This window comes from Physeter macrocephalus, chromosome 19, assembly GCF_002837175.3.
Source record: "Physeter macrocephalus isolate SW-GA chromosome 19, ASM283717v5, whole genome shotgun sequence".
Lineage (NCBI taxonomy): Eukaryota > Metazoa > Chordata > Mammalia > Artiodactyla > Physeteridae > Physeter > Physeter macrocephalus.
Window position 1 is genome coordinate 2,432,701 of NC_041232.1, and position 17,424 is coordinate 2,450,124.

Here is a 17,424-nt window from a genome sequence, read left to right on the forward strand (position 1 = left end):
AAAAAAGCATTTATATATATATTTTTATATATGTTTATATACATCAAAAAAGCGTTTAACAAAATCCAGCACTCGTTCTTTTTTTTTTTTTTTTTTGCGGTACGTAGGCCTCTCACTGCTGTGGCCTCTCCCTTTGCGGAGCACAGGCTCCGGACGCGCAGGCTCAGCGGCCATGGCTCACGGGCCCAGCCGCTCCGCGGCACGTGGGACCTTCCGGGACCGGGACACGAACCCGCGTCCCCTGCATCGGAAGGCGGACCCCCAACCACTGCGCCACCAGGGAAGCCCCCAGCACTCGTTCTTGATAAAAATTCAGGAAATTGGGAATAGACAACACAGTGCTGGAAGTACTAGCCAGTGTAATAAGGCAGGAAAATGATATAAAAAACATACACCTCAGAAAGGAAGAAATAAAACTGTCTTTATTTGTAGATAGCATGATTATCTACATAGAAAATCTCAAGAGATCACCAAAAAAACCTGCTAGAACTAATAACCGAGTCTTAGCAAGGTCATAAGACCCAAAATAAACATGCATAATTCAATTGTATTTCTATGCATTATATACTGTCAGTGAACACGTGGACACTCAAGTGTCCAGTATAAAATATGTTACTCTTTAGAGTTACTCAGTTAAGAAAAAAGGTGTAAATCTTACAGACATATAGTTTGTTTCAGGAAACATTTTGTATGCTGAAAACTATAAAGCACTGATGGAAGTAATTAAAGGAGATCTGAATAAATGGACAGACAACTATGTTCATGGATCAGAAGATTCAAGATGTTAATTCTCCCTAAATTAATATGCAAGTTTATTTTTTCATTTTTATTGGAATATAATTGCTTTACAATGGTGTGTTAGTTTTTGCTTTATAACAAAGTGAGTTAGTTATACATATACATATATCCCCATATCTCTTCCCTTTTTTTTTTTTCTTTGCGGTACGGGCCTCTCACTGTTGTGGCCTCTCCTGTTCTGGAGCACAGGCTCCGGACGCGCAGGCTCGGCGGCCATGGCTTACGGGCTTAGCTGCTCCGTGGCATGTGGGATCTTCCCAGACCGGGGCACGAACCTGTATCCCCTGCATCGACAGGCGGACTCTCAACCACTGCGCCACCAGGGAAGCCCCTCTTCCCTTTTAATATGCAAGTTTAATGCAATTCTTTGAAAATCCCAGCAAGACATTTTGTAGATTTAGACAAAATTATTCTAAAATTTCAACGGAAAGGCAAAGGAACTGGAGTAGCTAAAGCAATTTTGGAAAAGAAGAAAGTAGGAGGAACGAGTCTTTCTAATCCCAAGACTTGGTGTGGAGCTGCAGTAATCAAGGGGGCATCTGAATCTACAATGATCATAGACTAAAAAAGTTAATTTTAAAAATCCTCTGCACAATATACTCATAGGATGCTTGGCCTGAGCACCTTAGCTTCCTGCTGCTTCTCCAAAACTGGATGTATGAATTATCAATAGTAGGCTGGCTGAGTGTTCAGGTCTGGCACAATGGTGCTGTGAGGAGGGTTGGTCTCTAGCCCTTCTGGGCTAATGAAACAGTGGGGTCAGTTGTCTGTTAAGCAGACCTCATTCTATTTATTTATTTAGTTCTTTCTTTTTTTTTCCTTCCTCCCTTCCTTCCTCCCTTGTTGCATGCGGGCTTTCTCTAGTTGGAGCGAGCGGGGGCTACTCTTCGTTGCGGTGTGTGGGCTTCTCATTGTGGTGGCTTCTCATTGCGGAGCACGGGCTCTAGGCATGTGGGCTTCAGTAGTTGTGGCACGCAGTCTCAGTAGTTGTGGCTCACGGGCTCTAGAGCTTAGGCTCAGTAGTTGTGGCGCATGGGCTTAGTTGCTCCACCGCATGTGGGATCTTCCCGGACCAGGGCTCGAACCTATGTCCTCTGCATTGGCAGGCAGATTCTTAGCCACTGCGCCATCAGGGAAGTCCCAGCAGACCTCATTCTTAAAGATGGAATCATGCTGAGTGCTTGTGAGGGAATTCATTCTTTTTTTTTATATATATATATATATGTTTATTTATTTTACTTATTTATTTATTTTTGGCTGCATTGGGTCTTCATTGTTGTGCACAGGCTTTCTCTAGTTGCAGCGAGCGGGGTCTACTCTTCATTGCAGCACGCAGGCTTCTCATTGCAGAGGCTTCTCATTGCAGTGGCTTCTCTTGCAGAGCACGGGCTCTAGGCATGTGGGCTTCAGTAGTTGTAGCATGCGGGCTCAGTAGTTGTGGCTTGCGGGCTCTAGAGCACAGGCTCAGTAGTTGTGGCACAAGGCTTAGATGCTCCACGGCACGTGGGATCCTTCCAGACCAGGGCTCGAACCCGTGTCCCCTGCATTGACAGGCAGATTCTTAAACCACTGCGCCACCAGGGAAACCTGGGAATTCACTCTTTGCTTTCCCTTCTCTGTGGCGCATCCCAGCTTGGCATGTGGTCATTGAAGTTTGGGTTATGAGAAAGAGGGCAGGTCTGGGGAAAACAGTTGACTGCACAGGACCTTGCTGTAGTCTGGCCAGTAGTGGACAGTCCCCATGAAGCTCACGCCTGAGGCAGTTACATCTCCAGGATCCAGGATCCGTACCCACCCCCACGCTGTTGCCTTGTTGAGTGCGTGTGCTGCCCACAGAGTCAGAAACTCAGCAGGGGTTTGTAAAAAGCCACACGCAGCCCCAGGTGATCTCTGAGGGATTTCCACTGTGGAGGAAGTGGTGGATGGACATGCACCTGCTCCGTCTTCCAGTGGATGCTGGCTTCCAGGTGGCTTGTCCGGAAGGAACCTGTGTCAGCTCAGGCCGCCCGTGACAAAGTCCCACAACCTGGGGGGCATAACAGCAGGTTTTATCTCCTCCCAGTTCTGGAGTCTGGAAGTCCGAGTCAGGGTGTTGGCAACGTTGGTTTCCTCTGAGGCCATCTTCTCCCTGTGTCTCTACGTGGACTTCCCTGGTTGCCTGGGTTGGAAGAGGGGAGGAAGTGGCACGTCAGCTCTGAAGTGCCTTTGCTTCTCCCCTCCCCAGACAGCTCACTGGTTAGAACTAACGGAGCCGTGCAGTCCTAAGCCTGGGAGCGGGGAGCCTGGGGGTGGGGAGCACATAGGGTCATGACCACCTCCAGAGGTGTGGGGGGGTGGTGTGTATGGATTGAGGGCCAGAAGGGGGGTGTTCGTCTTGTGCTTCCTCTCCTTACCGTGTCTGGGAGGATCCATCGTCCTCATCTTTATGCTCATCTTCATCCAGGTGGGTTGGCAGAGGAGGACAGGCTGGGGGAGGTCAGGGCTGAGCATGGTGACATTAGGCCCTGCAGTCCACCAGCAGTCCATACCTCTCACCTCATTTCAGAGAAGCTGATGACCCCTGAGATGTTTTCAGAAATTCTCTGTGATGACCTGGATTTGAACCCACTGACATTCGTACCAGCCATCGCCTCCGCCATCAGACAACAGATCGAGTCCTACCCTACAGACAGCATCCTGGAGGACCAGTCAGACCAGCGTGTCATTATCAAGGTAGGCAGCTCCCCGCCCTGCACCAGGGCCTTCCTTGTACTGGTGGGGGTCATGGGGTGCTGAAGCTACGTGGAGGCTTCAGTAGAAGCCTGTCTGGGATTCATGCTGTGGGACAGGGCTTCTGGAAAGCTGTCTTTCAGGCAGCTTATCCCAGGAAAGGCGTGGGCTGACTTCTGAGTAAGGTATCACATTCTGGGCACATTCGGGGTGCTGCTGTGGCATTGCCAGGCATGGAGCAGAGCCTGGGTGGTACAAAGGGGGTTATGCCAGCTGACAGGTAGAGCAGGGAAAGCTACAGTAAGATGAGCACACTGCCACACTCTTCCCATGGGCAGGCTGGGCCAAGCACACCCCATACTGTCTCAGTAACCCCCACCATCCTGGGGGAAGATGCTGTGTTACAAGTGAAGAGGTGGGGTCACCTACCCCCAACTGCCCTGCTGAGAAGTGGTAGAGCTGGGGTTTGGGCCCAGGCCTGCCTGCTGCAGAGCCTGCTTGGTATGAAGCAATATCTCATTGTGGTTTTGATTTGCATTTCCCTGTTGATTAGTGACCTTGAATATCTTTTCACGTGCTTATTGGCCATTTGTTTATCCTCGAAGTCTGCTTAAGTCCTTTGTGTTTTTGAATCAGGTTTTTGTTCTTTTGTTGTTAAGCTTTAGCAGTTCCCTGAGTCTTCTAGATAGCAATCCCTTTTCAGATAAAGTGATTTGCAAATATTTTCTTCCATTCTGTGGGTTGCCTTTTTATGTTGTTGATAGTGCCCTTTGATGCATAGAATTTTTTTATTTTGGTAAAGTCCAGTTTGTCTATTTTTTCATTTATCGTGTATGCTGTTGGTGGCATATCCGAGAAATCATTGCCAAATCCAATGTCATAAAGCTTTCATTCTGTGTTCTTCTAAGAGTTTTATAGATTTAGCTCTTACATTTATATGTTCCATCCATTTTGAGTTAATTTTTGCATATGATGTTAGGTAAGGGTCCAGTTTAGGTTTTTTTGCATATGTATATCTTGTTTTCCCAAAACCATTTGTTGAAGACTATCGTTTTCTCATTGAATGGTTTTGGCAATTTTGTTGAAAATCATTTGACCACATATTTGAGGGTTTATTTCTGGGCTGTCCCACTGGTCTATTGTATGTTTTTATGTCAGTACCACACTGTTTTGATTATTGTAGCTTTGCAGTAAGTTTAGAAATTAGGAAGTGTGAGTCTTCCAGCTTTGTTCTTTTTCATCATTGTTTTGGCTGGACGTCCTTTGTTCTTAGATTCCATATGAATTTTTTTTTTTCTTGGCCGAACCGTGTGCATGTGGGATCTTAGTTCCCCAACCAGAGATTGAACCCAGGCCCCCTGCAGTGGAAGCATGGAGTGTTAACCACTGGTCTGCCAGGGAAGTCCCTCCATATGAATTTTAAAATAGATTTTTTTCTATTTCTGCAAAAATATTGTTGGGATTTTGATAGGGATTACATTGGATTTGTAGATTGCTTTGGGCAGTCTTGACATCTTAATAATATTGTCTCCCAATCCATGAACATGGGATGTCTTTCCATTTATTTATGTGTTTAATTTATTTCAGCTTTTTATTTTATTTTATTTTATTTTTGCGGTACACGGGCCTCTCACTGCTGTGGCCTCTCCCGTTGCGGAGTACAGGCTCCGGATGCGCAGGCTCAGCGGCCATAGATCATGGGCCTAGCTGCTCCGCGGCATGTGGGATCTTCCCGGACCGGGGCACGAACCCGTGTCCCCTGCATTGGCACGTGGACTCTCAACCACTGCACCACCAGGGAAGCCCTCAGCATGTTTTAAAATTAATTAATTAATTAAACATTTAAAATTATTTATTTATTTTTGGCTGCCTTGGGTCTTTGTTGCTGCACACGGGCTTTCTCTAGTTGTGAGAATGGGGGCTACGCTTCGTTGTGGTGCGCGGGCTTCTCATTGTGGTGGCTTCTCTTTGTTGTGGAGCACAGGCTCTATGCACATGGGCTTCAGTAGTTGCAGCACGCAGGCTCAGTAGTTGTGGCTCACGGGCTGTAGAGTGCAGGCTCAGTAGTTGTGGCACACGGGCTTACTTGCTCTGTGGCATGTGGGATCTTCCCAGACCAGGGCTCGAACCCGTGTCCCCTGCATTGGCAGGTGGATTCTTAACCACTACGCCACCAGGGAAGTCCCTTCAGTGTGTTTTATCGTTTTCATTGTACAAGTCTTTCATCTCTTTAGCTAAGTTAATTTCTAAATATTTTAGTCTTGATGTTTTTGTAATTGGAATTTTTTTATTAATTTCAGATTGTTCATTGTTAGTGTGTAGAAATGCAACTGATTTTTGTGTGTTGATTTTGTATCCTCCTACTTTGCTGAATTCATTTATTAGTTCTAATAGTGTTTTGGTAGAATCTTTAGGGTGTTCTGCAAATAAGATCATATCATCTGGGAACAGAGATAACTTTACTTATTCCTTTCCAAGTGATACCTTCTATTTCTTTTTTTTGCCTAGTTGCTTTGGCTAAAAATTCCAATGCTATGTTGAATAAAAGTGGCAAGAGTGGGTATCCTTGGCTAGTTCCTGATCTTAGAGGAAAAGTTACCAGTTTTTCACCATTGAGTGTGATATTTACATTGATTTTTTTGTGTGTGTGTGTGGTATGCGGGCCTCCCTCTGCTGTGGCCTCTCCCGTTGCAGAGCACAGGCTCCGGACGCACAGGCTCAGCGGCCATGGCTCACGGGCCCAGCCGCTCCGCGGCATGTGGGATCCTCCCAGACTGGGGTGCGAACCCAGTTCCCCTGCATCGGCAGGCGGACGCGCAACCACTGTGCCACCAGGGAAGCCCTACATTGATTTTTTTGTTTATTAATTTTGTTATGTTGACATAGTTTCCACCTATTCTTAGTTTATCAAGTGCTTTTACCATGAAAGCATGTTGAATTTTGTCAAATGCTTTTTTCTGCATCTGTTGACATGATCATATGGTTTTTGTCCTTCATTCTGTTCAAGTGGCTTATTGCATTGATCGGTTTTCTTATTGAGCCATCCCTGCATTGCCAGAATAGGTTCCACTTTTTTTTTTTTTTTTTTTTTTTTGTGGTACGCGGGCCTCTCACTGTTGTGGCCTCTCCCATTGCGGAGCACAGGCTCCAGACGCACAGGCTCAGCGGCCATGGCTTATGGGCCCAGCCGCTCCACGGCATGTGGGATCTTCCCGGACCGGGGCCCAAACCCATGTCCCCTGCATCGGCAGGCGGATTCTCAACCACTGTGCCACCAGGGAAGCCCGGTTCCACTTTTTATAGTTTATTTATATTGTTGTATCATTTATAATGGTGTGTGATTTTTCTAATGTGCTGTTGAATTCAGTTTTGCTAGTATTTTGTTGAATTTTTTTCTAAATTTACTTTTGGCTGCATTGGGTCTTCCTTGCTGCGTGTGGGCTTTCTCTAGTAGCAGCGAGTGGGGGCTACTTTTCATTGTGGTGTGCGGGCTTCTCATTGTGGTGGCTTCTCTTTGTTGCAGAGCATAGGCTCTGGGTTCACGGGCATCAGTAGTTGTGGCTCTTGGGCTCTAGAGCACAGGCTCAGTAGTTGTTGTGCATGGGCTTAGTTGCTCTGCGGCATGTGGGATCTTCCCGGACCTGGGCTCGAACCCATGTCCCCTGCATTGGCAGGTGGATTCTTAACCACTGCGCCACCAGGGAAGTCCGTTGAGGATTTTTATGTCAATGTTCGTAAGAAGTATTGGTCTATAGTTTTCCTTTCTTGTAGTATCTTTGCCTGGCTTTGGTATCAAGGCAATGAGTTATGAAGTGTTCCTTGCTCTTCAGTTTTTTGGCAGGATTTTTTTTCTAACATCTTTATTGGAGTATAATTGCTTTACAATGATGTGTTAGTTTCTGTTTTATAACGAAGTGAATAAGCTATACATATACATATATCCCCATATCTCCTCCCTCTTGCATCTCCTTCCCACCCCTCTGGATGGTTACAAAGCAACGAGCTGATCTCCCTGTGGTATGAGGCTGCTTCCCACTAGCTATCTGTTTTACATTTGGTAGTATTTATAAGTCCATGCCACTCTCTCACTTCGTCCCAGCTTACCCTTCTCCCTCCCTGTGTCCTCAAGTCCATCCTGGTTTTGGCAGGATTTGATAAGGATTGGTATTAGTTCTTCTTTAAACGTTTGGTAGGATTCACCAGTAAAGCCATCAGGTCCAGGGCTTTTCTTTGTAGGGAGGTTTTTAATTACTGATTCAACCTCCTTGCTAGTTAATTTCTTTTAAGAGAAATATGAATTTATTTTTCTTAATCTATTTCAGTTTCTCATTATGGCCAACTAGCAGAAAAAGGGCACGGGTGAGAAAGAAGGGGGATGTCCTGGGAGAGAAGCGGTGGGGATGTGTGGGGTGCAGCTGTGGGACAAACACCTGTGTCCCTGTGCGCAGCCTGTAGCCCCTGGAGGATGGTCCCTACTCCGCTCTGTGCTGCATCTTTGTCCTGTAACCATGGTGGGGACGTGGACTTGCAGAGTTGGTTACACCCAACTGCGTGGTTCCAGATAGGCGGGGTCAGCAACAGGGAAGGTCCTTGTGAGTCTGACAGCTGGCTTCTCTGACATTTTCTTGTAACTGAGTGTCATCTTTTTATTATCCTGATGGGGCTTGTGGGCAGCCATACAGAAAGTTGTCAGGCAGTTGAAAATGCACCTGGCACCGTCACCTGCTCCCTAATCAGAGGCTTTCTTGGTGACTAGACAGCTCTCAGCCGTGGGGTCCTTTCAGGCCCTCACACCCACCTATAATCCCCACCCATGAGATGGTGTCGGCTGGTAGGCTGCTAGGAGACCATCCCCAGGTCGGGGTCCTGCCTGGTTGGGGTCGTGAGGGCCTGCCAGCATTGGGGCCAGACACAGCTGGTCAGGGAAGGCCTGCTTCTTGGGGGGGGGCAGAGCCTCGTGGGCACTGTGACCTGGGGGGAGCGTGCCACCTGGTAGGCGAGCACGCTGATGGCGACATCCAGGGTTTGCTGTGTGTCACAGACTCCAGAGGAGCCGGGTGCTTCTGGGACACAGTGGAGGATATCTGACCAATGTCTCCTCACAGAGCAGTGCCTTAGCTCAGGGCAGCCGCTCACAAGTGCTCCTGGAGCGGTGGAACGAAAGCCCAGGCTGGCACCATGACCAGGACACCTGGCCCTCCAGGGCCGTGGGGCTCAGTGCAGCTGAGAGTGGAGCTGTCAGACTCTGGGAGGCTGGTGGGCCCTTTCTGGGGAGGGAATGGCATGTGGATGATACAGGTTGAAGCTGGGGAGCCTGCTCCGGGGGCCTGGCCCCACCGTCTAGCCACCCCTCACCCCTCACCACCCACCACCCCCCTTACGGCTCCCAGTCCCCCCTCTTGTGAGCTTCCTGCGTCCTCTGTGGAGGCCTCAGGCCCTGCTCTGCCCAGACCCTCCTCCGGGAGCCCCACCCTGCTCTCTCTCAGCTTGTCCAGTTCTTCCTAAAATGCCCCCTCCACCGGGCGGCCTTCCCTGGGGCTCCTGGCTAACTGCTGACTGCACTTTCTGCCCCTCCCCCTCTTCCCCTCAGCACCTACACCTCTGATGTCCCCTCATTCACGTATTTAACCCTGCACTGGATGTCAACCCATGAAGATGACTCTGTCTTTCCCACTGTGTGTCCCCTGTGTGCCTCCTGGGTCGGCAGGAGTCTGTATTTCTTAATAAACGATAGTGTTGATGAGCAGTTGGCGCAGTGCACAAACAGGCACTGGTCTGCGTGGCACCCCTGATGGCCAGGCCGAGTGGTGCGCGGGGTGGTTTGGTCCCGTGTGGTGTGTCCACGGGCTGCCTGCAGCTGCTTCGCTTTCCGGTCCTGTTGTGCTGACGTAGCTCACCAGACACGTGGTGCCTGCTGGGAAGGGCCGGCTCTTCCGATTCTCATCCGCAGACCTGCTTGGCTTGGAGGCAGGAGTGGCGGGGCCTCGGCTGCAGAGTGGAGCGCCGTGCAGGGGGCCCAGAGGTGCAGGACTTCATGCACAGGTCAGGTGGTAGGGCCTCACGTTTCTCTGAAGGCATGGACGAGTCCCGATCTGAATCTTAAAAGCCCAGCTGAGCGCCTGGGGACAGTAGCATGAAGGGGCAGGTGCACCGTGGCCTGCTTGGCTGGCAGAGGGCTGGACAGCAGGGGCAGGGGTCTCCACACGATGCCCAGTAAATGCCACCAGACCCCAAGTTGTCCTTCCTGTGAGTCGCTGATGCCCAGTTTCAGAGCAGGCCCAGGTCATCTGTTGGGTAAGAAGTCCGGGTGGGGAGCTCCTGGGGCACAGGCTGTGGCTGCAGGTGGCACGTCTCACAGATGCCTCTGGGGAGCGAGGCGGAGGAGCCGGCATGGCCTCCGCTCCCGCCGCCCCCACCCGCCCAGGCTCTGCCTGTGCCATGCGGGCTGTGGGCCTGTGAGCACACGTAGCAGATGATTTCAGAGCAGGGCATGTTCCGTGAAGAGACAGAGTAGGAGGGTAGACGCTGGCTCAGGTGAAGGCTCAGGGATAGTATCTGATGAGTGACCAGTGTTTATCACGTTGTAAAGGTCCAGAGTGGCACAGTAGTAGGGCAGAGAAGAGGGTACTGGCCAGTGCAGGGAGCGAGAGGGTGGGAACAGGGGCAAGGAGGGACTCAGGTGCCCAGGGCTCTCCAGGGCCCTCCCTAGAGGGTGACAATGCCGGGCCCTGAACCAAAGTCCCTCTGGCCGCCCAGGAGGTCTGTGGGGTCAGCCCCATTTGCGGATGGGGAGTTGCAGCCAGAGGGATAAGGGCAGCTGTCCCACTTTCTCATGGGCCTGGAGGGGGGGATGCAGTTCTGCCTGCTCTGACTCGTGTTCCTGGTTCTGGCCCAGCTGAACATCCACGTGGGAAACATCTCCCTGGTGGACCAGTTCGAGTGGGACATGTCAGAGAAGGAGAACTCGCCAGAGAAGTTTGCCCTGAAGCTGTGCTCCGAGCTGGGGCTGGGTGGGGAGTTCGTCACCACCATCGCGTACAGCATCCGGGGACAGCTGAGCTGGCATCAGAAGACCTACGCCTTCAGGTAGGTCTTGGACAGGTGCCTCGTCCTCCTGCAGACCATTCTGGGGACAAGGCTTCCCCCTGTGTGTGGTGATGCCTTTGGGACTTTCTGGAGCCTCATGATGCTGTCTGGCCGAGGGCAGCCTTGTGGGCTCAACGGCCTCTTTTGGCTCCTCTCATCCCCCATCACAGAGGAGGATCTAAGGAGGTGGCGGGTCTGCCCCTCTGTCCTCACCCGCTCTGCCGCCGACAGCCCCTGCCGCCCTCACACGCCATCTCCTCCCTGCACTCACCCAGACCCTTCCTTGGTCAGGGTCGTCTGATGGACTGGCACTGAATCTCAAACAAGGGCTACTCCATGCTGCCTTCCCTGGAGGGAAGCCAAGATGCTGCTGTCGCCTCTTGTTCGGTCAGAGAGCAGGTGGTGGGCGCCCCCGCCGGCTGGACCCGTACTGGGTGCCGGTGTGGAAGAGGGAGTAGCATTCAGGCTGCCGGGGACCAGGGGGTAGGGAGTGTAAATGGAGCATTTGGTCCAGTGTCCTGGGTGCTGGTGGGGGTGGACCGGGGGACGGGGCTCCTCATGACGCAGATGTGGCCTTCCTGTTTCTGGTGGCCCTGCCGTGTGGGCCTGGCCGGGGCAGGAGTCGGCAAGCGTTAACCACATAGCAGAGTTTGCCCACCGACAGGACTGTTCGTCACATCCAGCCCTGTCCCCCGAGCTCCTTTTCCTCGGCGGGATGGGGTGCCAGCGGGGGCGGCGCTGAGTATCTCTGCATCAAAACAGGATGTTAGGATTTATTCTACTCGTCAAGCTGTCACCGTCCACATTTGGAGGCCATTACTGAGGGACCACCCCTTAAGGTGGTGCAGAGGAGCAAAGACGAAGAGCCTTGCAGAGACGAAACAGCTAAGGGAGCGCATGAGTCTGTGTCTCAGCTGGTTCCCCCAGAAATCCCAGGAGGTAGCCTTCTCAGTTTTCCTGTAGCTCTGAGCAAGAGAGAAGGAATGACCAACACCCGCAGGGCCTGAGGCCCCGGGCGTCCCGGCTGACATAACATGCGTGGCCTCCCATGACCTCCAGCAGCCCCGCTAACTGGGTATCCTGCTCCAAAGATGGGGGTCCAGGCTCACACTCCACATCCCATGGGAGGTCTGCTCACGGTGTCACAGTGTGTGTCCACTGACGGCATGCAAGCTGAGGCCTACCGGCCTGGGGCCAGTCTGGGGTGGCCTTGCTTCCTAGAGTCGACCCTGAGGTCCTGGGAGTCCGTCATCCCCAAATACTGAGCCAGAGCCCACATCTCACTGGTGTGCAGCAGGGGGACTTGGAGGGTGTCCACATACGAGGCCGCATCCCTCGTGCTCTGATTCCTGGGGCTCCGGGCTGTTGGCAGTGCGACCTGCAGCTCCAGAGCAGGCCCCCGGGGGCCCCTGGGGGTGCAGGTCAGGACTTGGATGGAGTGCTCCCATTTCAGCAGCTAGTTAACATGTTCCGTTGTGTGGGTGGGAATGACTCTTGTACTGAGGATGCAGGTTTCAAATCCTCAGGATCAAAGTCAGGGCTGCCCCACTGGGGATGTGGTAAGCACGTCCCCTCCTCAGCAGCCTGGCCCAGCCAGCTGGGTGGGTGCGGCCTGCCTGGTGGTTTGGAGGCAGCCACAGGCCTCCTTTGGTGTCAGGAGGGCTGCTGCACTTCCCCAGCTGACCAGGCTTTGTGGGCTCATGTGTACTGGGTCTCGGCTGGGCAGCGGGGTGCTCGGAGAGCTGGCAGGACAGGAAGGGGAGCGCAGGGTCAGGCTTTATCATCCAGGGGCAGGACTGCGGCTAGCAGGGGGCCTGGAACTTTGTCTCCTGACCCCACCCTGCGTTCTCCCCGTACACTCCCCACCCCTCGGGAGCTCCCCGGGAGAACAGTAGCAGCCTTTCCCTGCTGTCCAGACTCTGCCTGGGGAAAGGAGAGGGGCTCGCTGCGTCTCCAGGGCCAGGGCCTGCCTGGCCCACAGAGAGCTGGACTGGGAGCCCCGGCCTGGTTTCTGCTACATGAGGCTTGGCAGCTGCTGAGTCACATGACTCCTCAAGGGGACTTTAAGCTCTGGGCCCCGTCACCCCTGTTGGAAGCACTCTGGATTCCTGTGAGCCAGTGCTGGCTGTCTCCCCTGGACTGAGCCCAGCCCGATGTCTGGCCGCGGTGCCCTCCTCTGCGACAGTGGAGCAGGCTAGTCACAGGCCATGCGTGAGCAGGGGCACCAGTGCGGAGAACAGGCAGCGGGCCAGGCAAGCCTGATGTGGGCAGAGGCAGGCAGTGAGCGTGAGGGGGACGCGGGCATGTGGCTGCTAGAGGACAGAGCTGAACCAGAAGGACATATAGATGTCCTGGAGCCAGCGGAATGGAGACAGAGACAGTGACGAGGGGGCAGGGCTTCCCAGGGGAGGGCTGGGCAGAGGGTGTGAGGGTGTCAGACGGTCACCGAGACTGTGAGGGGGGTGGCATCCTGCAGAGTTCCTCTACCTCCTCCAGGCCAGCCCTGCGCCCTGGCTGGGGACACAGGAGAACCAGCGCGGTGTCCAGCAGAGGAGGTGCGAGTACCTGGCCACGGAGGCCGGAGGGTGTGGGCCAGGGAGGAGGCAGCGGGTGGCCAGGGCAGGAGCGGCTGGAGGAAGCTGGGGACAGGCAAAGGGTCAGAGAACCTGGCAGCTGTGCCCGGTGGGGGACAGAGGCATTGTCACTGGAACAGCCTCAGGGTTGGGAGGCACCAGGGTCGTTGTGGACTGGCTGACCAGAGCCACCAGAATAGGTTAGTCCTGGGGCTCCAGCCCCTGCGCTGGCCCCATGGCCGGGCTGGCTGGCTTGTTTTCGTTCACCACCTAGAGTGTCGACTCAGTGGGTTTTTGTGTGTTTGCACAGTTCCGCAGTCCTGAGCAACCGCTGATCTACTTCCCGTCTGTAGATCTGCCTGTTGTGAATACTTTACGTAAATAGAATCATATAACGTATGTTTTTTTGTGGCCGGCTTCTTAAAATAATGTTTTCAGGGTTCGTCCATGTGGAGCCTGTATCAGAACTTCATTCCTTTTTGTGGCTGAGTAATATTCCATTGTATAGACAGACCATACTTTATCCAGTCATCAGATGATGGTCATTTGGGTTGTGTTAACTTTTGGCTGTTAAGAGTAGTGCTTCTGTGAACGTTTGTGCACCAGGTTTTGTTTGAACACCTATTTTCAGTTCTCTTGGTTATGTACCTAGGGGTGGAATTGCTGAGTCATGTGGTAGCTCTGTTTAGCGTTTGGAGGAACCACTAGACTTGTTTTCAAAGCAGCGGCACCGTTTTACATTCTCTCCAGCAGAGCAAGGGCTCCAGTTTCTCCACATCCTCGCCAGCCTTTGTTATCTGACTTTTTGATCCTAGCCACCCTAGTGGCATCTCAGTGTGGTTTGATTTGCATTTCCCAGTGGCTGATGGTGTTGAGCATATTTTCATGTGCTATTGGACGTGTGTATATCTTCTTTAGACAAAAGGTTATTCAAGTCCTTTGTGTTTTAATTGGGTTATTTGGTGTTTTCTTATTTAGTTGTAAGTGTTCATTATATATCCTAGCTACAGGTCCCTTATCACATACATGATTTGCAAATATTCTCTCCCTTTTTGTGGGTTTGTATTTCACTTTCGTGACAGTGTCCTTTGAGACACAAAAGTTAAAATTTTTTTTTTTGGATGTGGACCATCGTTTTAACGTCTTTATTGAATTTGTTACAATGTTGCTTCTGTTTTGTTTTGGTTTTTTGGCGAGAGGCATGTGGGATCTTAGCTCTCTGACCAGGGATTGAACCTGCACCCACTGCATTGGAAGGCGAAGTCTTAACCACTGGATCGCCAGGGAAGTCCCACAAAAGTTTTAAATTTTGATGATGTCCAGTTTATCTATTTTTCCTTTTTTTTTTTTTTTTTTTTTTGCGGTACGTGGGCCTCTCACTGTTGTGGCCTCTCCCGTTGCAGAGCACAGGCTCCGGATGCGCAGGCTCAGCGGCCATGGCTTACGGGCCCAGCCGCTCCGCGGCATGTGCGATCTTCCCGGACCGGGGCACAAACCCATGTCCCCTGCATTGGCAGGCGGATTCTCAACCACTGCGCCACCAGGGAAGCCCTATTTTTTCTTTTGTTGCTTGTGCTTTTGGTGTCACACCTAAGAAACAGTGGCCTGATCCAGGCTCCTGTCCCAGCACCATTTGTTGGAAAAACTGCTCTGTCCCCATCGAGTGGGTTTGGCCCCTTATCCAAAGTTAGTTGATCATAAACAGGAGGGCGATGTCGAGTTTTGCCCCCTCCTCCCAGCTGAGGAGCTGTGGGCAGGTTGCTCACCATCGCAGTCTTGTTCTACCAAGTGGGCACAGTCATGCTTCTCAGCTGGCCTCTCGTACCTCGTGAGGTCATAAAAGTGAGGTCACATCGAAGATGAACGTCCAGGTCCTCTGTCTCCTCAGCCATGGCCTCCCTGCCTGGACACCGCAGGTCGTGGGAACATCAGGGTCCCAGGTGGCCTTGAGGCCTGGGAAGCACAATCCCCTCAGAGGGGATTCTGAGGGCAGCAGGGCGGCTCTCTGCCCGCATGTCCCCCGCAACACCTATGGGGCCTGCTGGCTCCAGGCCCATCCTTCCGTGCCTGGTTCAAGCAGTTCTTATTTTAGAACCAACCCACTGGGGTGGAATCTTCCCAGAGCCACGGGGAGGTAAACACAGGGGCCTCCAGGACCCACACACCAGCTCTCGTTTAAGAGGAAAACATGTTTGGCTCCCCTCCGCGTGGGCTTGGCGACTTTCATGTTTCCCTCTCCTGAGGAAGGCGGCTGGGAGCCCTCGAGGTGAGGAATGATGTTTGGGTCTGTGGCCGGCTGGTCTGGGGATTGCCAAACCGCCACCCGGCTGGGGAGCAGCTGTCAGGAGTGGCCGAGGAGGGGCGGCCCAGCCACGGGCCTCTGAGTCACCAGCACCGGCTCTGGCTCCGGGCCTCATGGGCATGGACCCCACGGGCCAAGCTGTGGCAGCGAGAGGTGAGCCCCACTTCTGCAGGGGAGCAGGGCAGCCCTGGGCTGTGCCCCGTGTGCCCGCGGTCCCTGAGACTCCAGGCCGAGGAGCAGCATGAGGGGGGTGGGCAGGGGCTCTGCAGTCACGCTGGGCAGCCCCTCGGTATGGGTTTGGGGGGCTGTGGGAGTGGCACCCGGCCCCCACATAGTGGATGTACATTGGATGTTTAGTAATAGTGATCCTCTGAAATCCCTCACAGAAAGGACATTGTCTCCATTTTCGAGATGAGGTGTTAAGACCAAGGCCAGGGGCCTGTTTTTTTCTGTGCCATCATCCACCGGGCACCTCCCTGGGGCCTCCCCCACTCTCCCTCCTCCAGAGCTGACTCTACAGGGCTCTGGGTAGATGAGGGCAGGGCTCGGGCTGTGCTGAGGCTCACCAGGCAACCTGGGCTTGGCGCTTCTGGCAGAGGCGGCAGCTCAGTCAGGCACCCCCAGCCTTGGTGGCCTCGCTGAGGCTGACCCCCCCACCGCTGAATCCACTTAGCCAGAGGGTGTGCAGGTGGCCCTCAGCCGGAGTTGGAGACGTTTCTGAGGGACCCCCAAGGTGGAGCGGTCAGGGGTCGTGGGTTCTGGGCCCCATGACGGGCTGAGGAGCCGTGTGTGGGAACATCGGGGGCAGTGGCCCTCGGTGAGCGGCATCTGGACTCCTGAGTGGACTCCTTTGGTTTCCTTTTTCGTGGATGCTGGGCAAGGCGGACGGCCCTCCCCCTCCCCGCAGGTGCAGTGGGAAGAGCTGGCCCTGCAACGCTGTCCTATGGACCCTTCCCCAGCATGCAGACCCGGAGTTGCTGTCTTGGTGTCCGCTGGGCTGCAGCACCCCCGCCGCCCTGTTGGGGGCCGGGCACAGAAACCAGGCTCCAGCGTTCCAGCTGCCCGTGGGGCGTGGACAGCGCTTTCTGGGGCCTCTCCGGCTGCTGCTCTGTGAACTGTCTACTTCCTCCCGTCTTCCACAGTGAGAACCCCCTGCCCACGGTGGAGATTGCCATCCGGAACACAGGCGACGCTGATCAGTGGTGCCCGCTGCTGGAGACCCTGACAGATGCCGAGATGGAGAAGAAGATCCGTGACCAGGACAGGAACACAAGGTGCCTCCCCAGCCCCCTTTCCAGGCAGGACAGGACCGTCGCCTTTCCCAAGATCCAGCAGGCCCCTGGATGATGAGTCCCAGTCTAGCCCTGCAGGGGACAAGAGTAGCCCTTGGGTTGGTCTGACCACAGCCTAGACCAGGTTTCGGGACCCCTGGAGAGGTGGGTGGGACAGAGGGCAGCTTCAGGGCCCCAAGTAGCAGACAGGCCAAGGCTGAGGGAGGGGCTGGGGATCCCACCTACCACATCCTGTCTCTGCCCTTTCCCCTGGCTGCCCTAGAGATCCCTGGTAGAGGGGCAGCTGCCCAGGGTCACCGCCCTCTCCCCTCCTGCAGGCGGATGAGGCGTCTGGCCAACACTGCCCCGGCCTGGTAACCACCCAGTGGTGCTTGGCTCCCACGGAGCATCTGGAAGATTGGACCGTCTCCCCTCCATCTTCTGGCAAGGAGGGGGCAGCCCGGCCATCCTGAGGAGCATGGGGCAGGGGCCTCCTGGTCATCCACCCCAGGGTACACATTCCTTTTGCTGAGCTCCAGTCCCCACCGCCCGTCTCTGGTCAGGAAGAAGCCTTGTTTTGGGTTGTGTTTTGTTTTTGTATAGGAGCCCCAGGCAGGGCAAGCAACATTTTTTAAATAAAAGGCGACAGGTCCTGTTCCGTTTCTTCAAAGTGGTGGCATAAAAA

At 53.4% G+C, this 17,424-nt stretch overlaps 1 protein-coding gene across 4 annotated transcripts in view; it reads left to right on the plus strand.

Moving 5' to 3' along the window:
- Nucleotides 1-17,424, plus strand: part of SMARCB1 (SWI/SNF related BAF chromatin remodeling complex subunit B1) — a 39,970-nt gene that overhangs the window by 10,470 nt on the left and 12,076 nt on the right. For 3 of the 4 annotated variants that reach the window (XM_007127187.3, XM_007127188.2, XM_055080737.1), the window contains 4 exons: nucleotides 3,344-3,510; nucleotides 10,403-10,593; nucleotides 16,611-16,742; nucleotides 17,078-17,409. In XM_007127187.3, the coding sequence (XP_007127249.1) occupies nucleotides 3,344-3,510; nucleotides 10,403-10,593; nucleotides 16,611-16,742; nucleotides 17,078-17,117 (530 nt within the window). In that variant the 3' untranslated portion in view covers nucleotides 17,118-17,409. Of the gene's footprint in view, nucleotides 1-3,343; nucleotides 3,511-10,402; nucleotides 10,594-16,610; nucleotides 16,743-17,077; nucleotides 17,410-17,424 lie in introns of those variants that run through there. The other variant, XM_028480725.2, reaches the window with a different exon arrangement.